The sequence below is a fragment of the Malus sylvestris genome, chromosome 5 (genome assembly GCF_916048215.2).
Source record: "Malus sylvestris chromosome 5, drMalSylv7.2, whole genome shotgun sequence".
Lineage (NCBI taxonomy): Eukaryota > Viridiplantae > Streptophyta > Magnoliopsida > Rosales > Rosaceae > Malus > Malus sylvestris.
In genome coordinates, this window is record NC_062264.1 from 31796792 (window position 1) to 31823489 (window position 26698).

At 35.7% G+C, this 26698-nt stretch overlaps 5 protein-coding genes across 7 annotated transcripts; 2 read left to right on the plus strand and 3 right to left on the minus strand.

The window, feature by feature from the left end:
* On the minus strand, positions 1-1385 carry LOC126621025 (glycolipid transfer protein 1-like). The gene is made up of 6 exons (XM_050289392.1): positions 1197-1385; positions 1043-1098; positions 804-934; positions 594-729; positions 271-405; positions 1-185 (listed from the first exon to the last, which is right to left on the minus strand). Exons 1-6 carry the CDS (start codon positions 1318-1320, stop codon positions 153-155), a joined length of 615 nt encoding a protein of 204 aa, XP_050145349.1. The 5' UTR covers positions 1321-1385; the 3' UTR covers positions 1-152.
* Positions 1386-6670: 5285 nt separating this feature from the next.
* LOC126622146 (casein kinase 1-like protein 6) lies at positions 6671-12258 on the plus strand. 2 transcript variants are annotated; one of them, XM_050290802.1, is made up of 14 exons: positions 6671-7453; positions 7551-7591; positions 8176-8245; positions 8340-8488; positions 8574-8669; positions 8870-8940; positions 9206-9267; positions 9365-9428; positions 9559-9643; positions 10087-10213; positions 10332-10405; positions 10484-10583; positions 10901-11034; positions 11604-12258. In XM_050290802.1, exons 1-14 carry the CDS (start codon positions 7378-7380, stop codon positions 11850-11852), a joined length of 1398 nt encoding a protein of 465 aa, XP_050146759.1. In that variant the 5' UTR covers positions 6671-7377; the 3' UTR covers positions 11853-12258. The 2 variants fall into 2 exon arrangements, with proteins under 2 accessions (XP_050146759.1, XP_050146760.1); XM_050290803.1 differs by having other exon boundaries at positions 6672-7453; positions 10484-10547.
* Positions 12259-12589: 331 nt separating this feature from the next.
* On the minus strand, positions 12590-15871 carry LOC126622147 (vacuolar protein sorting-associated protein 2 homolog 3-like). Its single transcript, XM_050290804.1, has 11 exons — positions 15705-15871; positions 15500-15544; positions 14675-14709; positions 14538-14588; positions 14312-14416; positions 14139-14210; positions 13837-13908; positions 13656-13736; positions 13382-13417; positions 13229-13284; positions 12590-12972 (listed from the first exon to the last, which is right to left on the minus strand). Exons 1-11 carry the CDS (start codon positions 15736-15738, stop codon positions 12924-12926), a joined length of 636 nt encoding a protein of 211 aa, XP_050146761.1. The 5' UTR covers positions 15739-15871; the 3' UTR covers positions 12590-12923.
* Positions 15872-17619: 1748 nt separating this feature from the next.
* On the plus strand, positions 17620-23502 carry LOC126623264 (serine/threonine protein phosphatase 2A regulatory subunit B''alpha-like). Of its 2 annotated transcripts, none has more exons than XM_050292104.1 (13): positions 17620-18423; positions 18774-18983; positions 19142-19247; positions 19400-19499; positions 19817-19922; positions 20090-20180; positions 20465-20606; positions 20951-21098; positions 21199-21308; positions 21999-22155; positions 22265-22390; positions 22482-22629; positions 22936-23502. In XM_050292104.1, the coding sequence occupies exons 1-12, from the start codon at positions 18271-18273 to the stop codon at positions 22620-22622; spliced, it is 1590 nt and encodes a 529-aa protein (XP_050148061.1). In that variant the 5' UTR covers positions 17620-18270; the 3' UTR covers positions 22623-22629; positions 22936-23502. The 2 variants fall into 2 exon arrangements, with proteins under 2 accessions (XP_050148061.1, XP_050148060.1); XM_050292103.1 differs by having other exon boundaries at positions 17621-18423; positions 18774-19016.
* Positions 23503-23908: 406 nt separating this feature from the next.
* On the minus strand, positions 23909-25542 carry LOC126623265 (60S ribosomal protein L14-1). The gene is made up of 4 exons (XM_050292106.1): positions 25353-25542; positions 24965-25094; positions 24743-24855; positions 23909-24238 (listed from the first exon to the last, which is right to left on the minus strand). Exons 1-4 carry the CDS (start codon positions 25455-25457, stop codon positions 24182-24184), a joined length of 405 nt encoding a protein of 134 aa, XP_050148063.1. The 5' UTR covers positions 25458-25542; the 3' UTR covers positions 23909-24181.
* Positions 25543-26698: the final 1156 nt, after the last annotated feature.

The following is a 26698-nucleotide window of genomic DNA, read 5'->3' on the forward strand; positions in this document are numbered from 1 at the left end:
TTACTTTTAACCACTTGAGTTACAAACTCCTTGCGGCACTGTATTTCGTAGAAAAGTGAGCAAGGGTTACAAAGAATACAAATACAGATACAATCTTGTCATACATTAAAATACACATACAACTTATAAACAAATTTCATTTAGAACATGCATCAAGCTTTCAAATCGTCCATTCCAACAGAGTCCTGCAAAAAGATTAAAAACGCAAAACTTAAACCAAATTATGCAAATTCGAACGAAACTACGTTGCGCGAACACGAAGAACCCTACCAAGAACTTGTGATTCTCTTCGAGGAGTGGAGAAAAGTTCGTGCAGAATTTCCCCATATCAGAGTTTAATTCAGGAGTTTCACCACCTAATATGTTCATAAATTTCTTCCTCTCTGGAGCAAGCTTAATTCCAACCTGCATTTCAATCCAACAGCTCAGAACAATTACGCTACCTTTTCAAAAATGCCGATATGTTACGAATATTATTGATACTTTGAAGCCAACGTTGGCACTATGCGGTCAATACAATTGTCAATATATCGACGATAAACTTAACTGCAAGAGCATGAATATCTAATTGAAAAGAGAATGAGATTTCTTACACTAAAACTTGAGCTAGCTAGCCAGTTATGCGATTTCTTCAGCGTCTTGGCGTACGCTTCGCTACAAGCCTTCGACATTGACCAGTCTGGATTATCATGTAGATTCCGAAACAGCTCCACCAAGTAATCCATAGCCCTAAGCACATTCAATTCTCAAAAACACAAGGTTTGGCTTGCAGGCAGAAAGCATGCAACATGAACATGACATACCTTGTTAACCAGAGTAGAGCATTTGTGCAACTAGATGAGGATTTCGCAGTTTTCGCTTCAATCTCAACTCGAACTATGCTATACAAGAGGTTAAATTCTGACGGGCTCGACGAATACTTAGAATCCAACCTCTGTAATGTACAGAAGAGCATCAAAAACCTTGCGAACGTTAAAAAACCAAAACAGATTGCTTGTCCAAAAAGTTACATTATTTTCCTAGAAAAAAGACAGCACCTTACCGATATGTTATTACCAATATCAGATTTCACAGGGGCAAAGGCAGCTCCAAACTTGTCTGGAATCGAAACAATGAATCGAGAAAAATATGGTCTTGTCAGCATCCAAACACATTAAATTCAATCCGCTTTCGGGTTAAAAATCAAACTCTCATACCTAAAACAGGCAGCAAGTGTTTGCACACATCCAAGAAAGGTTTGGCAAGCATCTCGCCGGATTTGGATTTAACATGATTCATCCCTTCCAAAGCAGAAGAGAAAACAGTTCCTGATCCTGCCATTATTGTGTTTAGTTATCTGCACAAACATCACTAGTCAGATTTGGTAATCTGAATATTTTGGTCAGCATGGCAATTTGTATTTGTGTTTGATTTCATAGTTCGATGCGTGCAAGTTAAGAACTTTGCCAACTTTTAATACCATGATTGATGCCCAACTACATTTGTTTTTCTTTTCAATTAAATAATTAATCGCATCTAATCACCTAATAACATTAAGGATTTAGTCTCTTGTTATAAAATTTTTCCATTCAGATGCCTTCAAATTGTCGAAGATCGCCGTGCATGTAGGAATTAAAAAGTGCTCTACCATTAAAGCTGCAAGTTTCGCATTCTACAAAACTTTATATAATTTAGAAGAAAAAAAAATCATTCGAATTTAGAGGTAAAAAAAATGACATCGATAATAAAAAGATTGAAAAGGGATAAAAACAGAACAAGAAAAAACAAAAACTGGTAAATGGACACAAACCTGAAAACACGAAGATCCCAAAATCAGATATGTCAATCCAGATAGTATTGACATAAAGTTGAAGATTATTGCGTTAGGCATTATATTGTTTTCCAAATTGCCATCAATATTTTTTAGAATTTAGTTTTTTACTAAATATGACATCTTATAATGTTTGTTATGACAACTCGTCCACGTAAAAATGTATATTATGTAACATGAAAAAGGAAGAAACACATGATCCGTCTAATATTCATAACTCTTAAAATAGGTCTGATGTTCGAATCTCTAGTTTACATGCATTGATTAGAATTTTTTTTTGAAAAAAAAAATGTTTGACCATAATTGCATTCAAAATAACAAAAATATGATGTCAAATTACAAATTTGAGAACTATATGAACCCATTTATTAGAAAACCTAAAACTGCTTCCGTTCTAGATAACTTCAACTTGGCAAGTCTCTGAACCCTTTTGAAACAAAAAAATTTCCTTGTACAACTCCTCTTTTGTATGACATGCCGAACTACCCACGAAATTATTTGGAGAAATCGTCATCTTATTCAAAACCTCACCGTACTTTAACAAATACTTCAGCACTTCAACCTCCTCCGGTTCTCCGTGGAATCCGTGCATGGAGATAGTCTTAAGGTGTGATGAGAGGCACACTGGCACAAGCATTGATGGATTGACTGGCTTGTAATCGCGATCCCCATGCTGTACGATGAAAGTTTAAGAGAAAGTGTTTCAGATTAGGAGATTTCTTTTGCAAATCTATTACAAGTTCCCAGCAAAAGCAACGAAGATCTAGCTCCAGTTGATTCAAAATCTCAAAATCAGGCAGATAGTGTGCCTCCAGATATTGAGGAACTAAAAGAGTCAAATATTTAACACTTGAAGTACGTACCTGCAAGTAACGTAGATATATTGTCAACATAGGATGGATATTTATACATATATTTTGGAGGCATATAATATTTGAGATGAATTTTGGCCTTGACCAAGGATTTAGAATTCTCCAAAACATAATTCGACGACAAACAAGCCCAATTCATATTGACATGGAGGTTTTCAAGTCTCTGGGCATCAACGAAAAACTCGCACTCGAGAGTATCAGTTGTTAACTGAGGTGCAGAGATGTTAACTACCAAAACATCTCTTCCCATGTTTCCAATCATAGTCAAATCTTCAAGCGCAGGGCAGTTCAGAAAGATCTTTACCCTTCCACCGATAATACTGTTATGAGATGTAACATGGAGGTACTTGAGACTTGGGAAACAACCTGATGTAAAGGTAATATAATTTGTTTCCAACTTCAGACTCACAAATGATCTGCACCCGTAAAAGCTCGGAGGCATTTCAAAAATCTCGAGGAAATCATAATAAATACTAAACAAATAAAGATCAAGTTCAATAACATTGTTCTTGATGGCAGTGGATATCCATCTACGAATACAAGAGAAATCTTCATCTTTAAAAGCGAAAGACTTACAACGAAGACATAGTTTTCTAATGTTGCACGATGAGCCGCATAATTTCATTACGCCGTCAACAAACCTCATAAACCTCCTTTGTTGTTGAGGTGCATAAGAAAAATCTCTGCTATCAAACTGTAGGCTAATGGGAGCACTGGTACACCTTGTTCCATCTTGTAGACAAACTCGTGGTCCGTACATCATGCAAAGTTGGAAGGAATGAAAGTAAGTGACAGAGAATCGCGTCCGGTAATTCACTCATCCTATCTCCAGGAGTCTGGCGTTTTGCTTTCGAATCCATTGCTCCCTAAAGACGATCTTGTTTGTTTTGGACTTTTGATATACGAACTTATGAATGTATAGGTTAAAGTTTATGAAGTTATGAATTTATTATAGGTTAAAGAATAAGTTAGGGTTTTCAGTCTTCTTGTAGGATTGTGCTCACGCTCTTGTCCCGTTGAGATTAAGTCAAACACATCTAAGTGCTTACTTGTGAGATAGAAATTAAATTAGCTAGAGAAGTCCTTGTGGTATGGTATATTTAGATCTGACACACACACACACACATAATATATATCCGGATTACTTACGGATTACTTGGTGACAAAGTAAAAGAACTCGGATGCATAATATATATCCGGATTACTTACGGATTACTTGGTGACAAAGTAAAAGAACTCGGATGGTTTGCTTAATTTTTTATGCCTTTATGTCTGGATTAAATTCTTATGAAACCCTAGATTCGTAAGAAGTTAAAGTATATAATGTGGTGGAAAAGGAAAGGGATCCTCCCACCAAGTCCTCCTCATCAACTTATCCGGATCCTTGAAATTTGATCTAACGGCTAAAGTTTTTATAACTTTTAAAATGAGCCCCTATTTGTAACCGTTGGATCAAATTTTAAGAACCCGGATAAGTCGATGAGGAGAATTCCGGTGGAAAATAGTGTTGAGGTAAAAGTAAGATCTGAAACTTTTAAGAGCACCGAAAGCATAAGTCAATTGATTTGGTTTTGTTTTGTGTCGGCGGAAGGGGAAGTGCGAGTGGGCTGGCTCATGTTGGTATCTCACATCATCCACAAATTATGTCAAAGAAATCAATCAATTTAGCCATGAATTTTCTTTACCATTTGTTAACTTTTCTTTTATTGTTACTTTTATTTGTCAAGAAAAATCAATCATGGATAGAGGAAGTTAAAATTACGAAATACTAGAAATTATAATATGATTAACTATTTTCTATAATCAATCGAATTTTTAGGACTTGCATGATAATTATTTTAGCTTTCAATTTTTAATAATTATTTGGTTCTTAGTTTTTGGTTTTAATTTTTTGCTTTAGGAATAGTTGGGAGATACATGAGAAAATGGGGAATATGGAATAATGGAGAGGGCGATGGTGGAGGTTCTCTGAGATTTAAAATTGATAGAATTGGTCCCTGAGTTTGTTTACTGTCAATCATTTTGGTCATTTTGTGTAAAATCTGTTAAAAGGATAAAATAACAAAAATATTCTTATTTTTTATCAAATCATTTGAGCACACTGTTTATTAAATTGAATTTTTATTATTAATAATAATAATATTAATATTATTTCTTATTTAACAGAGATTTTCTACAAAATGACAAAAAATGATTGAAGTGGACAAACTTAGACACCAAAGTGAAGAATTATACCAGTCTCATATCAAAAACCAAACAAAAACTATAGGGTTAATACATAGGAGAAAAGAGCCAAATATGAAGGAGAAAAGAGGAATGGGATCAAGGAGAAGAAATGTACATGTAAGAGCAAGTCCACCCCTAAGGACTTTGTGCCAGCACCCAGCGCATTTATCCACTCAAGTGAACAGTAATAGGCCCCAGTGAACAATAACAGACCAAAGCATCTCCATCCCTAAAAAAATGCGCTGGCACCCAGCGCATTTATTTGGTGTGTTTTTTTTTTTTTAAGTTTATTTCGGATATGATTTTTAACCAATTTTGGATAAAATTTCAAATAAACTTAAAAAAAAACACATTGAAATAAAATTACATACTCATCAAATAAACTTAAAAAAAAACACACTAAAATAAAATTACATAAACTCATCAGATAAACTATAGAAAGAAAAAAATAATTTTTTTTTAAATTTTCTGTATTTTTTAATAATTTTTCTGTATTTTTTAATAAATTTTAATTAAGTTAATTAATCTGGACCGTTGATCTTTGATCAGACGGTCTAGTTTAAAAGTAAAATTTAAATTTTTTTTACCGTTGGAAATCCAACGGTCTAGAAAAACTAGCCGTTGGAAATCCAACGGCTATCATAACGCCACGTCGCTGAGCCCAAGTGGGCTGACACATTTTCAGGAAAGCCTGAAACCCACTCGCGCCTTGCGCGCTTGTGTTGCACGCGCCTGAGAAACAAGCCAGCTTCTTGGTTAGTCCAAAACGTGCTGGGCTGTTGCCTGGCATGGGCTGGGTGCCAGGCAACTCCACGGGCTGGAGCAAATGGACTGAGGGCCAGCTTGTTTTTTGGACTGAGGGCTGGGACATTTTTTTTCCCGGTGGACTTGCTCTAAGTGTACACTACATTCATCCCCAACCACCATAGAAGAGTTCATGTTTTAATGATAAATTTGGCCAACTCACTCGAAGATGCTCTTATCTATTCTCATTAAGCTTAATGATTAGTTTTTAGGGTTGTCTTCGGTAGTCCAAACTATCAAGTAGTCTAATTTTTGGGTGGTGGACTTGGAGATGCAACATAGAAGATGCAGCAATCCAACACCAAAATGGCCTAAAATTCTGACCCAAAAAAGGCCATAAACTCCATATGTGACACCCAGAGAGACAAAATAGTAAAATACCAGATCAGACTGGCCTTCCAGATCAGAACAAGACAGAAAGGGAGAGAGAAAGATTGAGAATATCCCATCTTATCTAAACTAAACTAATTTTTACCAAAATACACATATTAAAAGAAAAAAAAAACAGTCAGAAAATAAGAAAAAGTGCAGGCGCGTTTTTGTAAATTAATTTTATTTTAAGAGATACTTTTTTTGAAAATTAGAAAAAATTTTAAGAGTATCAAAAACATAAATTATGTACTGTATTATTTAAAAAGCTACGGTAAAGTTTATTTGTACTATTTTTATATATATATTTTTTTTATAAAAAACAAATTCATATATTATGATTTGATCGAATAGTAACATTGTATGATTATGTTTTCTGCATCACATATATTTTTTTTTTCTTGTATTATTCTTTGAATTTCCTTTTCAAACTTTGCCTTTGACCTAAGGTGACTTGTTTCACCCCTCATATTTTATTACCTGTTTATCTTATAAATTACTTTTTTTTTTCATAAATAAAATCGAGATAGAAATTGCAATTTCCCCAAAAAAAAAAAAAAAAAAAAACTTAAAAGCGAACAAATATAATCGTCTCCAACCTCCTTTTCCCTTATTCTGCCCCTCCCCCATTTGTCTCTCTTCCTTCTCTCTCTAGAAATTAATTTCCTCCGCCATTGTCCGTATTTTCTGTTCATATGTATAAATGATTTGTTTCTAGCTCTGTCCGATCCAACAAAAAACCTCCCAGTTGATCCTCATTTGATTTGCTACTTTTACATATTTCGCAGCTGATTTCAAATTTTCGGAGAGTTTTTTTTGTGTTTTGGCTTGTGAATCGAGGGCGTCGAGGTCAATGTAGGTCAATGTTCTTGTGATTCAAGATTCGAATTCGTCGTCTGCAATCGTGGATTTGGGATTGGAGGCGGTCTGGATGTGCAGCTGGGAAAAAGGGGGTCCTTTGATTTTCGAAAAAGTTGCCCTCTTTCTGTGTCGTTGTTGTCGATAAAATCGGATTTCCGAGTTGGGTTTTCTGGGATTTCATATTTATTTTCCATTTGATGGTAATTTAATGCTCGGAGTGGTTCTTAGGCCGAGTTACTGGGGAAAAAATCGAAGGTTTTGATCGGAGGTGTCAATTGAAAATCTTTTAATTTTAATTTTTGGTGGAGATTTGGGGGTTTATTTTTTCGCGGTTTTGTGGCTATGCAAACTACAAAGGCTGAATTTTGCACAAATTGCTGTGAAATAAAGCCAGTTTGAGCTTGTGGGTCGAATCGTATTGGACATTGTTGCATCATGGAGCATGTGATTGCTGGGAAGTTTAAGCTGGGGAGGAAGATTGGGAGTGGGTCTTTCGGAGAACTCTATTTAGGTATGGTAATCAGTTCTTGATATCCTTTTTTCCTTATAAAATTATTCATTGTGTTAATTTTATGTGTTTGGTAATGAAATTTCTGTTCCGGTGTTAGGTGTAAATGTACAAAGTGGGGAGGAGGTGGCTGTTAAGCTGGTATATGATCGATCCTCAAATCGTAGATTCAGTTCTGATGTTTGGTTTATGGCTAAATGTTTGCAAGCATTGTATAGTTTTGTGCCTGAGTTATAAATGGGCGGCTTCATTAATGTACTAGAATATGTTGAGTGTGAGCTTCTGGTAATTCATTATGTTTGGTTCTTGAAGCAGTATGATTTATTTGGTTTAATGAACGTGTTGATTAAAATTATGTTTTGTTCAATACTTCTTTAATCACTAGAGAAAGTCAAAGAACAAAATAAATAATCTCTTTCGAATCTTTGTGAATAAGAGTAGCAATGGTACTTTAGATTTCATAGTGAACAAGTTCTATGCGAGTTACATTCGAAGCTTACTTCTTGCTTTATATTCTTCATTTCTTGTCAGTTATGTTATGGATGAAAATTCTGGATGGGAAGCATATCTTTTATTATTATTTAGATTTAACATGGATGCATTTTGATATCATAAAGTTCCAGTCGAGTACAACCATGTTGCAGCCCGTATTTGTACATGTACATATAATTCAATAGTCATAATGGGTATGCAGTTCACGAGCTAGTTTATTTTCCAAATTCCAGGAACCTGTGAAGACCAAGCATCCCCAGCTTCATTATGAGTCAAAATTGTATATGCTTCTTCAAGGAGGAAGTAAGTGTCCTCTCTCTCTCTCTCTCTCTCTCAGATAAGTCTTCTTACCAATAATTGATAGTGACCAACTAACCATTGTCGTTTTATGATGAAGCTGGAATACCCCACCTCAAGTGGTTTGGAGTTGAGGGTGACTACAACATCATGGTTATTGACCTTCTTGGACCTAGTTTGGAAGATTTGTTCAACTACTGCAATAGGAAGTTCACATTAAAAACAGTGTTGATGCTTGCAGATCAATTGGTAAGTGCTACTAACTATCCTTCAACTTATATGTTCAAAATGGCCAGGATATTCGTTTTTACTTTTTTTTTATGCCATCCTTCAGATTAACAGAGTTGAATACATGCACTCAAGAGGTTTTCTTCACCGTGATATAAAGCCAGACAACTTTTTAGTGGGCCTAGCGCGTAAAGCCAATCAGGTAATTTTTCTTGTTTAATTGCAGTTACTGTGCGAATTATAGCAATTACTGCACTAATGGAACACTTACTGCTGGAATTTTTTTTGATAGTGGGGATCTCATATGGTATTAGGGTCGAGATTTCAAATCTTTCTTTGATTAGCACTCCATTCACACGTTTTTCTTTAGAACTGTAATATATCTGACATTTCTCGTCACAGGTGTATGCTATTGATTTTGGCCTTGCAAAGAAGTATAGGGATCTTCAGACTCATAAGCACATACCATACAGGTAAATTTTATTTGTAAAGTGGCAACTTATGATAATGTTTTTCGTAAAGCTTTTTTTTTGTAAAGTCACTGCTCGTGTTAAATATGCTTCTGTGGGTTGTCTGTCGTGATTCATGTACTATTGACATATCTCTGTGCCGCTTCCATTTCTGTTAGATTTGACTTTAATATTTTACTCTTGTACTTTTTATTCTTCTGTGCCACTGTTGGCTTTGATGTTGCCGCCATGAAAGTTAATTACTTTTTGTTTCTTTTTCATTTGTTAGGGAGAACAAGAACCTCACAGGAACTGCTCGCTATGCAAGTGTTAACACCCACCTTGGAATTGGTGAGAGATATTTTATGTCATATGTAAATTATATCAGTAATGGATATCCAACTTACCATGCGCTACTTATTCTCATTGTGTTTTATTTCACATTCAGAGCAAAGCAGAAGAGATGATTTGGAATCTCTTGGTTATGTGCTGATGTATTTCCTAAGAGGAAGGTTAGTCCTTGGCACTTGTTTTTCATGTGTTTTTTTGGCCATTTGCTACCTGATTTTGGGTATTTGATGCCACATTGTATCTTATTCTATTTTTTATTCCTCATTTTTTTTGTCTTTTTCCTCCAATCAGCCTTCCGTGGCAAGGTTTAAAAGCTGGTACAAAGAAGCAAAAGTACGACAAAATCAGTGAAAAGAAAATGTCAACTCCTATAGAGGTAACAACTTTCTCCTTGCATTCTTATTGCTAACAACTTCTTATGTTCCAAGAGTGGACATTCTACACGTGTTATATTATATATGTGTGTGTTTATTTTCATATATTTTGGTTGAGATCGACGAAAGATTAGAAATGGGGCAGATATGAAAAAAGTCTTGACCAGGAAGACTGGCACTTCCATTTATTTTGGTTGGGTTCTTGACTGGCTCAATGTTTGCATGGGTTTGGACAATAAATGTGTTTAGAGGCTATTTGAACCAAGCCTAGTCTGATAATTCAGCGCTTTATGTTTGTTTATAACTTCATTCATACGTATTCAAGCATAAGTTTCCTTGTGGATGCACATTCGCACACAACATGCTGCTGTTATTGACCCTCTTCTGCTGGGAATTCTTGTTAACGTTGCAACATGGATAATATAGCCACATATGTGTTTAACAGGTGCTGTGCAGATCTCATCCAGCTGAATTTGTATCCTACTTTCATTACTGCCGATCATTGCGGTTTGAAGACAAGCCAGATTATTCTTATTTAAAGAGGCTTTTCAGGGACTTATTTATTCGAGAAGGTAATCTTCACAAATTTGGGTATTTTGTTTTAGATTCATAAATTTTTTTTCTTGTAATTATTAGTATTTTCTTTTTTTGTGTTTGGGGTCAGGATATTAATATAATGATTACTTGCAGGTTATCAATTTGACTATATCTTTGACTGGACTGTGTTGAAGCACCCTCAGATTGGTGGCAGTTCTAGAGGATGGGTTAGTGTTTGGAAATGTTATGTTCAAGTGTTGATCTTATATGAATGTTATTTACTTGGTTTTTTTCTCTGTTTTTAGCATGCCAGTGGGAAAGCGGGTTTAAGCGCAGGGCCATCTATGGAAAGACCTGAAAGAGGATCAGGTGTTGCTCACTCTTCAAAGAATATATTTCATTTAGGTGCCAAATTGGATAATTGACCTTGATTTAATTAAGAAGTTATGGATTTGGTGTGTGCTTTTGACTTTGATGTCCTGTTTAGCTCTTGTATCTCAAACTTATCACTAATAAGTCCTAAGCTTTGATTTCTGGAACTAGGAGATGCCAATTACTCTTGAAGATTTATTTCGTATTCGAGGAATTAGTTTTCTATGATTTTTCAGTGTAGCTTCCTTTCTTCAGCTGTTATTTAACTTTCCACAACAATTTTACACTCTGCAGTCTCCTTTTTGGTTTCCCACAATTATTAAACCCTTTTATGCAATTGTCTTATCCAGTTGGAAAAGAGATTCGAGATAGATTCTCGGGTGCAGTTGAAGCATTTTCAAGGAGAAACACCTCAGGTTCTAGTCCACGTCAGGATCATTTGAAACACAGGTCTTTTGACGATGTACCTTCACCCAGAGATGCGGTAAAGTCTTGATATCTGACAGTATTTTATTGTTAATTATTCCCTTGCTTTGTGCATGGACAGTTTGTGAGTGTGTTAAGCTACATGAGTTTAATCTTGCCGATTTGCTTTCATTCTGAAACTTGGATCTTGAGAAGTCACCAAGTAAAAGAACTTCAGTCCTGCCGCATTAATAATTTTATCAGTTTCAAAGTCCAAAATGTAAAGTTGATATCTTGATTTTCATAATTATTACCCGTACACTTATTTTTTACCGATTTTCTATGACCTTATTGTTACGTCCTTTCTTTGTTTTACAATTTTAACAAAAGCAAAGTTGAATCCTGGCCTAGTTAGGTGAGAAGTCCCAAGTTTAGAAGAATTGCAAACTATAAAATTTAGTACTTTGTTTATGTGAGTCATCTCTGGTATGGTCCTGGTAGTTTAAAATCGTTGGAATAATGTGTCGTCTCTTCTCACTTGCATGATATGCTTCTCACCCTTAATTTTATTCATCCCAAGTATTTGAGTGGAAATCGTGCAATTTTTGTAAGAAAAACTCTTATGGAGAGCTATTGTTGCTTTTTCAGCACCATGATTCTGAAAGGGGACGCAATTCCTCTCGGTATGGCAGCACTTCAAGAAAGGCTATGGCTAGCAGTAAGCCAAGCTCCTCAGGTGATCACACTCCCAGTGACGGTCGCACAAGCAGATTAGTCTCAAGCAGTAGCCGCCCATCTACTGGGAACAGAGGTTTCGAACCCAAGCGCTCTGCAGCTGCAAGAGGCAGCCGAGATGATCCTCTCCGGAGCTTTGAGCTCCTTTCAATCAGGAAGTAATGGAAAGCATCTCACTATTGATATTTGCTGAGTCATCTAATGGATAGTACTCGTCTGTCGATGAGTACTGAAAAAAAAAAAAATAAAAAAAATAAAAAAACAAAGACAAAATTCGCTCGCTTCTGTACATGGGATATCACTTGAGCACCGCGGTTACAGATCCTATTGCACGTCAAATGGCGGCATATCCAGGCTTTTCCTCCCACTTTTTCGCCTCTCCGAAGAGTTTCCGGCCATTGTAACTGTATCAGAAACGTACATTTTTTTCCTCTTAGCTGTACTATTTACTATTTCTTTATCATACGCGTGCTCTGAGACCGGTTTCTGTTGTTTGTAATGGACATAACATTTCAAAAACTTCCCCGACAGTGTTAGCCCGACCTTGATCGGTCGGAAATTTGTTGCAGTTCATTATCTTCCACAAACCAGAATGCACAGGTGTTTCCTTTAAGCCTAGGTCTACTAGCCCGACAACCTTGTTTACTAGTTTGACCTTATTTACTTGAGAGCTCATGACAACTTGCAAGGTATTGAAAACGAAAACTCTTCAGAGTACATCGATGTATTCCTAACGGATGGATTTGCACTCAGAATCCAACGACTCAAGTTGCGATATATACTCATCACCGATACGGATACGGATTCATCATGCTTGCTTTTGGTACTCCGGAGAAGCAAATCTTGATCGAACCTATATTTGCCGGTTAAATCTCAGCCACTTGAATGTATAGTAAGACTTTTATATGTACGAAATATGATGCTTTAAAAATCAATGTTTCATTGTTCGGCAACATCGAAATAGTTATCGAAACCGTCTAGTCCTGTAAACTTAAAAATATATGGAAGAGAAACTCTTCCATTCATGATAGACGAACCAAATCATACATTGGCATCGTCCCTCTTTCAAAGTCATTGTGTAACCTTAGCTTCTCTGTATGCAGTGGCACGGGAGCGGATAATCGCTAATGAGAACATCCTTTACAAAATATTAACAATGTGCATCCTTGAAGGAAGCCAATATTGGACTCCAGCGAGAAAAAAATAGGAGATTTCTGCTTTCCAATCTTCGGCTCATGGATTTCTAAGAGCTGCCAATCTTTTCTCGAGATCAACGCTGGAACTGTAAGAAGTTGAAAAACTCTTTAGTTATAAGTTTATAACCAAACTAAAAACAAAAAGATGAAACTGCAACGAGGAATGCGTATCACGAGTGACATCAATTTGTTTGAGAAGCTCTTTCCGCTGGTGTGTATAAATCATGCAGTCAACATTATAGATTTTACGTGCAAGTACAGCAAACCATCAACAATTTTGGCAATGTATTGTGAAAATATTCAGACAGTTAATTACAATGACAAGGGGATCGGAGGCTGTACCTGTTAACACCCGCAGCGTTCTTTGATGCAATTTTTCCTCTGGGAGCTGCTGATAGCTGTCAATAGATCAAATACAGAGCACATCAGATTGAATGGCCAGGAATAGAGTACATGCTAAACAAAACTCAAAAATGCAAAACCATTGATACCAACCTGCGAGGCGACATCAACGCCAATTTCATCGAGCACCTGTTTGAATAAGTTTAACAAAAGAAATTCTGTCAATCCTGGTACCGAAGCCCAATAGTCAACAATATCTATGAAGAATGAGATCCTAAACAATTTCTCAGTTTCATATGAACTCGTTCCACAGCATCTAACAAAACTTCAACTATCAGAATTAATCTAATCAAAGATGCATAGCATGTATACATCCTTAAAATAGATTTCATTTCCTTTTCTAGTATATAATGCAAGTAGGACTTACCTGGTTTGTCAGCTCATCAGTTTCCTCTTCCGCATCATCATTATCCACGGCATCATCTATGGCGTCGGACATCATTTCAGTCTGCATGAACAAAGCTCTAAGTTATGATCTATGTAAACAATAGAAAGCAGAGAGGAAATTAATTATGTGCCAATATATTGAAAGATAGAACCAATCTTACAGTCATATCCATTTGCGCAGATTGCTTCTGAAACTCACGTATCACCTTTGCTTGCTTTGCAGGAGCCATTTGCTGCAATGTAACACAAAATCAGCTGCTAAAAAAGCCCTGGAATTTCCTAACTACGAAAATATGAAGCAATGTAACAAAGTATACTTCTATCAGAATTTACTTACATCTAACACAAGTGCCAGTGTTAACAAAATGCCTTTTAAACTAAAGCTCGTCATTAAATGCAATCTTAAATCTTATTTATAATATGTAAACTACACAAAAATACTGTTTCAATGCTACAATCAAACCTTATTCACAGCTGCCATTGCATTACTAGCACCTTTCATGCCAACAGCAACCGAGGACTGAGCATGCATTGCCTGCATGATAGAATAAAGTTAACCAAGAGCATAACATGCAAATCCGACATAAAAAGTTCAAAGAAGAAATCTCGTATAGAGATAGAAATTTGACAGTTCACCTGCGTATGAGTTGCAATTCCTCTCACTTGAGCTCGACTTCCTTGTAAGTTAGCTATCTGTTGCCTAAGCCTGACTAGCTGCCTGGCTAGTATTTTAGTTGCTCCCTGCAGAATACAAGGCAAAGGCCTGAGGGAATATAAATTGACTACCTCTTATAAGATTCAATTGCAACTGTCACTCGAATATTCATGGACTGACGAGAATGGTCGAATACACAAAATATACCTCATTTCCAGTTTTAGCAGTTCTCTTTATCTCAGCGACAAGCTTCTTTTCCTGACATGGCAGCAAAATATATTAACAAAAAGTTCATGAATACACGAAAATGAAAAGGGGTTGTTGACTGGAGTCTCTTGACATACTTCTAACTGCAATGCTCCGATTTCCTTCTCTATCCCTGAAGCAAAATGTGGAAGAAAAACATAAATAAAAGGACCGCAATCAAAGATTTATAATCAAGGAAATGCTGCTTCATTACAAGGTGAGATACAAGACACACAATCGGGTGTATAATTACAGGCCAGCTGGATCAAAATAGGATATAGATTACGAGTGAGCGATAGCCCGTCTATAGTGTCTATTCATACAGATCAAAGTCAAAACTAAACCCCAATGCCTCAATCCAAGAGGAGCATAACACTATGTTTGGATGAAGAAATTTAAGATTACTAAAGAATTTTAAAATGACGGTAATTGAAATAACGAGACTTTATTTTCTAGAATTTGTGAATTTTCTTGTTTGGTTAACGTAAAAGAACAATGGAATTGAATATGGAATTTGTTATTTTTAAACTCTCAATCATAGAAATTGGGAAATGACACCTATTTACATGGAATTTAAACTTGGGAAATGGAGGTGCCAAATTCCAAGTTTTTTTCTATGCAGAAATTCTAATTTTCTATGTTTATGAAGCCAAACAAAGGAATTGGTGCATGTCAATTTGTAAATTCTGACTTTTATCCAAATTTCAAGTTTATTTCCTTCATCCAAACATAGTGTAAATCAGTTACCGAAAAATCCATCAATATAACGTACAAGACACAAACAGTACAATTTCTGTGCTGTGTTTTGACCGTAAAGCCCGGAACTTTGAATCATGATGATGATCACTACAATCACAAATGCAGAGAAATGAATATATATATATATATATATATATATATATATATATATATATATGAATTACCTCTAGTAGCATGAGTCATTTCTCTCTTGCTCTCCCGAAGAGCCTCTGCAATAAAAAACGCAAACCCATATGAAAAAAATTAAGAAAATACGAATTAAACCCATAATTCCGATCTAATACGAAAATTAAGAGCGCTTGAGTAATTGAATTTCAGCTTAACCTAATCAAAAACAAAATTTGAGCAAGAGATTAAGAAAGCGCGCACCTTTGGCGGTGGGTTTCTTACTGAAGATGTTCATGGTGCAAAAAACTGTAAGAATCAGAGCACGCGGACTCGCAGATATTTCTTCGTCGAGTTGCAGAGCTTAGAGAGAGAGGTCCAACCGTCCAAGGAGGGAGGAAGTTTCTGCGGGGTATTTTCCTATTTGTTATATAGGTAGGGACTTGGCGGTAAATATCGAAGTACACCCTCCATGGTTTCTGAAATTTCAATCACATCCCTCCATGTGTCCATGTATCCATGTGGATTGGTCCATTGGGGGACTTATTCATATTTTATTTATTTTAATTAACTTAATATTTGGGATGTTCCTTGTAATTTACGTACATTTTGCAAAGGTCAATGACACAAACAGGGATTAGTGACGAAATGATAATGATGTTACTATTTCTACGGCAAGATTAGAAAATCTAGGTATGGCCGACAATACGAGAAATGCTAAGGAGATTCTCTCAATGTAAGATTTTTTATAGATTCTCTGTTATCTCATAATTCAACGTTAATTTTCGTGCTAACATTATAAAACGGTATGCCAAAAACATAGGTGGTAGAGAGTCTATGGAGTCTTAGAGAGTCTTACTTTTGATAGAATCTCCTTAACAAATATCGTCTAGGTATATATGTGACATTTACGTTACAACATGTTCAATCATGCTCTCTATTTTATACCAAAGTTTTAGCTAAATTATCAAAACATTATGTTAAGTGAATTATTATTAGCCAATAAAAATTAATTATAAATATAGAGTTATAATAACTATGAGTCAATAATTAGACAATAGGATTTAATTATTTATTTAAAATAAATTAAATCAATCAGCGTTAATTATAAAGAGTCACTAGGAGCTCATTTCTCTCTCCCTTAGATGAATCTTTATTTTAGGAGGTGGACAGGAAACATGATTGAAGTTGATTTTTTAAAAAATCTCCCTAATTTCTAGTTAGAATTTCAGTTTAGGAAACCAATTGGAGATGCTTTTACTCAATGATAAAAGCCACATGTAGAGGCTTGAGGTATGGCATATGAATAGTATTCTAATCAAATTTCGAAGTTCGTTTAATATAGATAATATCGTTTATTTAAAAAAATAAAAAAATTGTGCCTATCTTTCTATATCAATGTAGAGGTGTCATTTATAGACAAACCATTATATGGTAATTCATATGAGAACTGTTATTAGCACTTCAAAAATTTTAATTTGCATTCCTAACGTGTGTATTTTTTTTCTTTCTAATTATATAAAGTTTGGAGTGCAAAAAGAGATTTTTGAAGTGCCAATAACAATTGTCTATCCATATATATATAAATATATCAATTATAATTTGGAAGATGATAACTCTACTATTAGCTTCTTCATTTATAAAATTTTCGATACTTATAGAAATAAATATCATATTTCATCAAATTTTGTATTTCGCGCGCTATGTGGCATTAAAAGCTTTATCTCCATGAAAATACATTTATTTCAAACAGACACAAGAATCAAATTACATTATATTGTCATAATTCATGTTCTATGTTTGAAATTGCCAGCTTGACTATCTTTCTCCTCTCATTTTACAATGCTCCTCCCTTGTCTTTGTGCCATACATTTTATTATAGTAACATTCTATTAGTAATACACCAATACAGACACAGAGCCACTTAAAAACCAGGATGATATCGCCTCTTCTCTTATGCACTTCCAAATCTCCTCTTCAATCTCCCCTACTCTTATTATAATCTGGCTCCGCCAATGAATTCACCCCGCTAATCTAGTACTAACGAAATACCAATAAAACTTCTTTCAATTCTAGACTCTTATATGTTTAATATACTTGTAGTTTTCTTTTAACACTATAAACAACTCAAAAAATGAAAAAAAAAAAACAATATTAACCAATTATTGTCTCCTTTTAAGTTGAGAAAATAGAAAGAGAGATCTTTGGGTTCACCCTGCGGCAACTGAAATAGTCAGAGACCGTGGACAAGCAAGTCTCCGGGACCCGGCGGCAGTTTCCGTTTACATAAAATCCCACGTGGCGCCCATCATATCGCTCATCGCCGCCCCCTCTATTTTTTTAGTCTTCTCTCTCTCTCTCTCTCTCTCTCTCTCTCTCTGCCCACTGCCCAAGATAGACCTCTGTCTTCCCAAAGTTTCACTTCAGACACGATTTCTTCAGAGCGCGGTTTTCCGATTCCCTGGAACCGCCCAAAACCGGGAGGTTTCGCGGCGGTGTCTGAGTTCACTTGCAGTGACCAGTGAGAATTCAGAGTCGTAAGAAGGCGTCCGTTCGCTCGTTCGTTCTCACAGAGCATCTGAGAGTAGATACTGGTACTGCTTCTTCCATCTTTCTGTCTCAATTGGGATTCCGGCCTAGGGTTTCCGTTTCAATTCAGAGCTAAAGCTCAGTGGCTGTGTTCGGACTGTCGGTTTCGTTTCGGTTCCGACCTAGGGTTATTCAAAATTTCGGCTTGAAAATTGATCGAAAGCGAGTGGGTTGGGATTGTGGTAGGAGGTGAAGAGTTGGTGATTCTGATGATTTTGGGAATTGAAGGGGTGAATTCTCGATGGATATAGACGCAGTAGCAGGGGATGCTGGTTCTTTGGATCCCGAGCTCTTACAGCTGCCGGAATTGTCTCCGTTTGCCCTTAAAACCAGTCCCCAGATTGCTGAGGATTTGTTCGCACAGTGGCTTTCGCTTCCGCAAACCGGCCGTTTGGTAATTTGCTCACTTTTCTGTCTTCATGTACAGTTTTTGTTATCAATGTGCATTTCTGGGACTCAAAGCTATAGCTTGTAGCTCTTGTTTGGATATTTATATGGTTTCCATTGTTAGCTTTAGTACTTTATTTATGGTAGAGCTGTCGCTATCAGTTATGGCCTCATGTCTGTTATTACTCTTCCCTTACTCATAATAGTTCTTGTAATTGAAGTAAAGGGTTTGTTTTTGTGTAGTATTTATGTGTGGTTCGGGTAGACATAATTACCAGAAGAACTGTATATTGGGTAATTTCAGGTATTGGGAACGTTGATGTTTATCTGATGGTGTTTTGCGGTTTGATTTGACAGGTGAAGTCTCTAGTCGATGATGCAATAGCAGGAATTCCTATCAATGCCCCTGGGAACTCTTCAAGTGCAAATACTGCTGGGAGCAATGCATTACCTTCCATGTTTCCGGCTGGAAGTACACCTCCACTTTCGCCGAGAAGTTCCTCTGGTTCTCCGCGCTTTTCAAAGCTGAAGACTAGTCCTTCTTCTCTTCGCTCTCCGCTAAAATTGGTTAGTGAACCAGTGCGAGAATCTATTCCTCAGGTCAAACTCCATTCTAATTGCCCTACTACTACTACTACTAATACCAATGTACCGTTGTTCTTTTTATGCTGTCAAAATTGAAGAATTAATTCTCATAGTTTTGTATGTTTTAATATGGTTTGCAGTTCTATTTTCAAAACGGTCCACCACCACCAAAGGAACTTAAGGAGCAATGTATCTCTAGAATTGATGACCTCTTCAGTGGTCAGATGGATGGATTGCAACTGCACGGTGAGATGTGTATCTGATCTGTAATTTATCTTTAGAAAAGCAAAAAACACGAATTCCCTCTCATTATCACCCCTTACCCATCCACTAGCAGAGATTAGTGAAACTGAATATTTTCAAAGCAAGGAGTTTATTTTATTTTTATGGTTATGCAGAGTTTAAGTTGGTTACAAAGGAGTTATGCAAGCTGCCAAAGTTTTTCTCTTCTGCCCTCTTTAGAAAGATTGATACTAGCTGCAGCGGGATAGTGACGAGGTATGCAGAAAATGGAATTAAGCTTACTAAACGCAATTAGATCTCGTTTTAATGGGACCCCAATATATGAGTTGTGAATAAAAAGTATGAAATGCTTCTTGTCATGTCTTTTTTGTTGGGAAGTTAGGTCCTTCAGCCCCAGTGTAAATTTTATTTCTGATCCTTCTACCTTTTATTATATTCTTTTATTCATTAGTTGACAAGCTTCTGTTACTCATAGAACCATGATTCAACAAGCCACATACATTTATCTATCTTTTCCTTCTTGTTGTTCTATATATTTCTATTATATGCTGATCTACAAAATTGGTTTATAGGGATGCATTCATCAAATATTGGGTCGATGGAAATATGCTGACAATGGATACAACAACTCAAATATTTAAAATTCTAAAGCAATCTGATCGTAATTACCTTACTCAGGTTCGATTGAACGCTATTTTCTCTATATGGTCTATGAAAATTGCATTTCGATTGAAGCCCTTTCTTCTTACTTAAGTGCCTATTTCTCTCAGTTATGTACCATTGTTTTCACACATATTGGCTCTGTATTCTATATTCTCAATTGTCTGTCCTCATTCTCAATGCAGCTAGACTTCAAACCCATTCTTCTAGAGCTTGTGGCAACCCATCCAGGGTTGGAATTTTTACATGGAACTCCTGAATTTCAAGAAAGATATGGTATGTGTTTTATTCTACTAAGTTAGTGCAATATTGTTTGATGTCCGGTTAAGATCGTGAGGATAGAAATCTGAAAAGTGACAATAAGGGTTTAACTGAATTTGTTGCGAAATATATGGTTGACTCAAGTAGTTAATTATATTGTGGCATTAGGCACACCTTTTTTTTTTTTTTTTTTTGTATTTTGAGATGACCTTTCAGTTTTCTAAGTGAATATTTTTACTGCTCACTTTTTTTTTTCATACTACTATTCGCTTACGTAAGCTTCATTTTCAATGCCTCAGCTGAAACTGTAATGTACAGAATATTTTACTACATAAACAGATCAGGAAATGGTCGCCTTACTCTCAGGGAGCTAAAACGAGGAAATTTAATTGCTGCCATGCAACATGCAGATGAGGAAGATGACATTAACAAAGTTCTAAGGTTTGATTGTCATTGGAACATCAATATTCAAGTACCGATTAGCGTTTCTTTACTTCACGTGTGCCCCTACTAATATAGTTCTATATAATGATGTGGGGTTTGTAGGGGAGTAAATAGTACTCTTGGAAGCTTTGATTTTGAACTTAGCTGTGTTTTAATGGTTTGACTGTTTAACTTAACCTGAAAGATGTTATAGTGGATGAAAGATTTAGAAGGAACATAAGAACAGCCTACCAGCATTTTTCTTAGATTGCCCAAGGGGAACCCAGATTTCATTTTCTTTACTAAATTGTGTTAAACTACTAAACTATGTTATTGATGTTTTCTTTCCTGCCAAATTTCAGGTACTTCTCTTATGAACATTTTTATGTCATATATTGCAAATTTTGGGAGCTGGACACAGACCACGATTTCTTGATCGACAAAGAGAATCTTGTTAGATACGGTAATCATGCTCTTACCTACAGGATCGTTGATCGAATATTTTCACAGGTTGGTGTATCTTATAGCTTCCTCTTCAAACTTCTGGAACAATTTATTTACCTGAATGAGGTTTCCACGTTGATTGTGTATTTGCTCAATTCCATTCCAGATTCCGAGAAAGTTTACTAGCAAGGTTGAAGGGAAGATGGGTTATGAAGATTTTGTTTACTTCATGTTATCAGAGGAGGATAAGTCGTGTGAGCCCAGCCTTGAGTATTGGTATACGTTTCTTGTTTCTTTGTTTTTTTTCCATTATGACATTCAGTTATTTTTTATGTCATGGAATTCTTAATTTTTACAAGTGCAGTCAATGCTCTGTTTTTAAGTGGATGTAGTCATTGTTAGATGCATCTAAACATGAAAAGCATGAAATCTATATTTTAATAATCCAAATCTTGGAAGTTGGTTTAATATTCTAACTCTCTGAAATGTCCGCTTCAGCAGTATATTTAAAAATAAACTTCTCAGTAGTAAAAGATTATAATTGTAAATTGAAAAAGAAACTTGCCCCTTTTTTTGCGAATTTTTCTTATGCGCTTGAATTGTAACCTCCCATTCTCTGTGGAAATTATCAGATGCATTGGAGCTCAAAGATTATGAGTCACTTTTTCATTTTGAAGCTGTTATTAGCACTTCAAAACAGTCATCCTGCACTCCAAATTTACAAAACACAAGGAAAATCTTGTATAGGAGAGCAGTATGACATTTTTTGTAACGAAAACTCAATATATGAGATGTTTAGCATGAGTCAAGTATCAGAGATAAGTCATGCATATAGCATATACTTTAGTGAACTGTAACCATAAACATCGCTGTGAGGACAAGCCTTGTTTCACCAACCTGGTTTTCTTTCATTTTTTACTTTGTCTGCTTTTTTTCCCTTTTATTGACTCAAATCTCATTTTGTAGGTTCAGATGTATAGATTTGGATGGAAATGGAGTCCTTACGCCCAATGAGTTGCAGTTCTTTTATGAGGAGCAGCTGCATCGTATGGAATGCATGGCCCAAGAGCCTGTTCTATTTGAGGATATTTTGTGCCAAATAGTTGACATGATTGCACCAGAGGTCAAATATCATCCTCCTCATCATCATTGTTATTTTTACTATATTACTAAATTGTATCTTACTATCAGTCACACATTGGACATGACTAATTTTGACATCTTTCTTGCAGAGGGAAGATTATCTCACTCTAGCTGACTTGAAAGGTTGCAAACTTTCAGGGAATGTCTTCAATATCCTTTTCAACCTTAATAAATTCATAGCATTTGAAAGTCGCGATCCTTTTCTTATTCGTCAGGTATTTTTGCAAGGGTTATGTATGAGAAATTGAGAAATACTGGGTGATTTTCGGGTACAATAACGGTGTTCTGGCATTTTGATGCATGCAGGAACGTGAGGATCCAACTTTGACTGAGTGGGACCGCTTTGCACACAGAGAATATATACGGTTGTCAATGGAAGAAGATGTTGAGAATGCCTCTAATGGAAGTGTAGAAGTTTGGGATGAATCACTCGAGGCTCCTTTTTAAGTTGCAGGTGAGAGGTTTACATGGAGTTCCAGTGGAAAAGAGTGTAAATATCTGAAAGTGCTATGTTCATCATGAAGTAAAATGCACCGTCGTACTTTTGTAATCATAGGACGAAAAATATTTTGTTCCCGACTCAAAACATGGTTCTAATGTGAATCCGCCCGTTACTTGCTGTGTAGAATCTATGCTTCTCTAATATTTTCTTAGAGATGATGAATAACAGTTGAAAAGGGGAGGTTTTGCTTGACTATGTTGTGCAGAGCAGCAAAATCATGCTTGTTAACTGATTTATGACTCTTTTTTGTTTATCCAGCTGCATACGAGATAGCTTCCGATCCTTGGTCAAAGTCGCTCGTCCAGTGAAAAGAATCATTTATGTCAAGATGCTCCGTGGCACTCATCAGTGGATCTAGTCCTGTTCAACATTAAATTTCATGCTTGGTCGTGCGACATTCATCAATGGTAAATTTCAAGCAGGATTGGCACTCATTTGCACTTTGATGGAACTCAAGGAGTTTCAGTATGGAGTAATACAAACCAATCGTCGTCGAGGTAACGGTAGTCCATGCTGTTCTGCAAGCAGCTCGAACCAGGCGGTTGCTTTTCTTATGGTGTTAGTAAACTTCCAAGTGCCTTGTAACATTTGCTCAGATGCTCTGCTTTGGTCCAACATCCCCCTCACCATTTTATTTTCTTTGCTTTCTCTTGCTTTATACCTTTGTCTATAGATTTCTTTTATTGGATTTTTTTTTTAAATTAAAATAATTGAGAAAGGAAAGAATGTGGTGGAGGCTGTGTAATGGTACCCTAATCCCTAAGTTTGAGTTTTTTTGCAAGGTTTAGCCAAACATGCTTATAAATTACGGAACTTTAACGAAAAGCTTCCGATACTGCTCACTTTAACAAAAAATTACATTTTTACACTAAAAAATCAATCATGATACTATTCATTTTACTCTTTATTTTGTCTTTATCGTTAAAACTTAAAATTTTCAAACTTTTTTCATTAATTTTCCTTATAAATTATAATATGGGTTTTTGGGTTTGATATGATTAGTCATGCCGTTGGGGGAAATAATTTGAAGGAAAATACTTGGTAATTAGTCACTCCTTGTTGCAGAAATCACAATCTACAAACGTAGCTGTTTGTGTTAAGATGTGATCTGCATGCAAGGAGGAACCACACTTTAACATAAGGGGCCAAACAGTGTTCTAACTTTAATCGGGCGGAGGGTTTCTCCGCCGACAAAAGAAGAATCCACTGATTTGGAAATTTCACATTCAGATGAGGGCAAATTCATAGATAGGTCTTTATAAGGAAACAAAGCAGGGGAAACATGGCACCAATTGTGCACCACCATCTAAATACGAGATCAAACAAGTCTTAGAAAATCAAAACTATGGTTTAACATAACAGAGGATTAATTTGCGATCGAAAATTCGTCGGATGTGTTTCGTTTCAAAGAAATCCATACAAGGTTTAACGAATTGCAGCTAATTTCCACCTGTAACTACGAATCAAAACATAAACTCGCCGAGATGTGTTAACAGGACTGCGTTCAGACTGCACTCTCCTTTTTGAGCTTCGTTAGCTCCTGCCTGATGATTCCAGCCCTCTGTACAAACATAAAAACCAAAACAACATTAAAAAAAACAAATTAACCAGTGTACCAACAACTGAGGGTTCGGTTGAATTCCAGCGTACAAACCCGATCAGGCAGTCATCTGATCGGGTTTTCTAAAACTTCAATTATTTACTTTGCATCAAAAGATTCATCCTTTTACTTTGCATCAGCTCTGTCCCTTTTACGAGGGGTACTTTGAGCAACAACTACCATGCAATTGAAACTGAAGAAATAATTTAGCTCCCGGTAGAAATTGCACAGGCAAATCCCGGCAGACTTTCCAGATTTAAAAGCTATCGATACCTAATTGGCAGTGTCTTAACATTAGGTGTGAAAAAGGGAAGGCGAGAGCCGAAAGCCTACCCTCAACGGTTTTGTCAACTCCTCACACGTTGAATGAAAATCTTATGAACATACAAAACTAGAAATTAAACAAATAAGAGGAACGAGGAACCTCAGTTTTTAGAAAAGAAAAATGTGAGATTAATAACACACCTTGATCTTTGCCAACATAAGCTTGAACCTATCAAAATCGTTGAGTGCAGCTCTTCTCTTCTGCACTATCAGCTTCCTGCCCCACGAGCTCTTCTCCCATTTGTTCTTTACGTCTGCCAACCACATTACGAAAAAAACTCAATTCAGTTGGTAACAAGAACGTAAAATTAGATACATCTTAAATTCTCATCTTTCCATATTCATTCAAAAGTCAAAACTCACCAGCAGCCTCCATTGCAGCAATCAGAGTCTTCTTGTTCGGAACCCTTTTGATGTCGATTTTGATATCGGTGAGCGATAGCCTTTTGAAGTTCAATTGGGTCCTCACCATGTCAGGTGCATCAACCAGAGCCTGCAAAACAAACAGCATGTCTCTGTCAATTCCTTGCCAAAATAATTAATACAGAATAATCTACTCATAAACTAAAAATATGCTTATCTTCTTGTAAAATTTCATCAAAATTCTGCTTAATTTCATATAATATTTCACAAAATTAAACAAACACATACCCATTATTTTACTCGGCGTTTTAATCGTAAAGCAGAAAGCTTTGAAGCAAAATGCATTGAGGACAAATGGCATTTTGCGCAAATAAAAGCAAGAACATACCCTGTTTTGGTCGATGACATCGACGATAACGACGAGCTTGCCGTAGTCTTTCCCGTAGTTGACGAGAGCAACTCGTCCAATCTCCACGTATCTCTTGAACGGCATTTTCTCAGACGATCGGACAAATCGGGGCAGAGGAGTTGGAGAAGATGAGTGAGAGAGGCAAGAGGGTATAGCTAGGGTTTGAGATGTGAAAAAATAGGGTTTTGTTGAAGCTGAGCGGGGATCCGCTGCGGTCGAGATTGTGGTGGGAATTTCTACATTCGTGAATTCTATTGGCTATAATATTAGTAGAATAGTCCTTTCTCATTTCTGCCCTTACATATTCCTCTCTTTACAATCAAGTCCTCTTTATCCTTTATTTTTTTATACAACGATATTAGAGGTATTTGACTAAGACCATCTCCAGAGATATCAAATTTTGAACATAAAATTTAAATTTTCACTTTGACATTTTTTAAAGTTTTGTTCTTCAACCGATATGTCAAATTAAATTATTATTTTATTATTTTATAAAATAAATTATTAAACTAATTAAAATTTAATAAAAGACATTTAAAGTTTAATCAATAATATGTTCACCTTCATTGATTGAAAAGAAGAAAAAAGTTGATAATTGCATCGGTCAGCTCAACATTAATTATAATAAATAATTAAATTAATTAAAAATTAATAAAATACATTTGATAATTAATAAAAAAACATTTGAAGCTACTGTCAAATTCGACAGTAACCTCTTTTGTTGTCAATCCATGTCATCACCACATAGGATTTGGCATTTCGGTTGGAGAATATTAGGGTGGTTTTTTTTTTACTATTATAGCTGATGTGTACATTTTGACATATCCTTTAGAGATGTTGTAACCGCACAATAAACTAATCATATTTAGATATCAAACTGATTAAATAAGTTAAATATAGACCTCTCACCATAGAAGAATAAAGAGATATCACTATACTGTACTATGTACTAGTGGCAATGCTTCTTTATACTTAACCTTTAGTAACTAGTTAAAAAAAACGATTGAAAGCAGTTTTAGAGTTCTAAAAACACTTAAATTGCTTTCTGTATGCACTAATTGAATATAGACCATTTTATTTGTACCCTCGATTTTGTTTTTTCCGTACCCTAATGTTTTAAAATGTATCAATTTTCTTTGGTTTGTCAAATTTATCAACAATTTTTATATACTTTAATAAGTACTAGTTTGGCTTTGATTTCGAGCAATTTTTTTTTTTTTTTGAGATTGCTTAAATTTTTTATAAAACAATTAATTTAGGGTGTTAAACGGGTGGTAAAATAAAATAAAATCATTTTTTTTTTTGCACAATCAACAGTCATTAAA

Excerpts from the sequence above, each read along its gene's own strand:
- LOC126621025 (XM_050289392.1), bottom strand. The coding sequence starts at position 1,320 with ATGGCAGGATCAGGAACTGTTTTCTCTTCTGCTTTGGAAGGGATGAAT. Across the intron at positions 406-593 it reads TAGCTAGCTCAAGTTTTAGT|GTTGGAATTAAGCTTGCTCC; the intron begins GTAAGAAATCTC and ends ATTGAAATGCAG. Across the intron at positions 186-270 it reads AAGAGAATCACAAGTTCTTG|GACTCTGTTGGAATGGACGA; the intron begins GTAGGGTTCTTC and ends ATCTTTTTGCAG.
- LOC126622146 (XM_050290802.1), top strand. The coding sequence starts at position 7,378 with ATGGAGCATGTGATTGCTGGGAAGTTTAAGCTGGGGAGGAAGATTGGG. Across the intron at positions 8,941-9,205 it reads CATAAGCACATACCATACAG|GGAGAACAAGAACCTCACAG; the intron begins GTAAATTTTATT and ends TTCATTTGTTAG. Across the intron at positions 9,429-9,558 it reads ATGTATTTCCTAAGAGGAAG|CCTTCCGTGGCAAGGTTTAA; the intron begins GTTAGTCCTTGG and ends TCCTCCAATCAG.
- LOC126622147 (XM_050290804.1), bottom strand. The coding sequence starts at position 15,738 with ATGAACATCTTCAGTAAGAAACCCACCGCCAAAG. Across the intron at positions 14,417-14,537 it reads CTGCTAAAACTGGAAATGAG|GGAGCAACTAAAATACTAGC; the intron begins GTATATTTTGTG and ends TGTATTCTGCAG. Across the intron at positions 14,211-14,311 it reads GAATTGCAACTCATACGCAG|GCAATGCATGCTCAGTCCTC; the intron begins GTGAACTGTCAA and ends TCTATCATGCAG.
- LOC126623264 (XM_050292103.1), top strand. The coding sequence starts at position 18,271 with ATGGATATAGACGCAGTAGCAGGGGATGCTGGTTCTTTGGATCCCGAG. Across the intron at positions 19,923-20,089 it reads ATCGTAATTACCTTACTCAG|CTAGACTTCAAACCCATTCT; the intron begins GTTCGATTGAAC and ends TTCTCAATGCAG. Across the intron at positions 21,099-21,198 it reads TTGATCGAATATTTTCACAG|ATTCCGAGAAAGTTTACTAG; the intron begins GTTGGTGTATCT and ends ATTCCATTCCAG.
- LOC126623265 (XM_050292106.1), bottom strand. The coding sequence starts at position 25,457 with ATGCCGTTCAAGAGATACGTGGAGATTGGACGAGTTGCTCTCGTCAAC. Across the intron at positions 25,095-25,352 it reads ATGTCATCGACCAAAACAGG|GCTCTGGTTGATGCACCTGA; the intron begins GTATGTTCTTGC and ends TTTGTTTTGCAG. Across the intron at positions 24,239-24,742 it reads TTATGTTGGCAAAGATCAAG|AGGGCTGGAATCATCAGGCA; the intron begins GTGTGTTATTAA and ends ATGTTTGTACAG.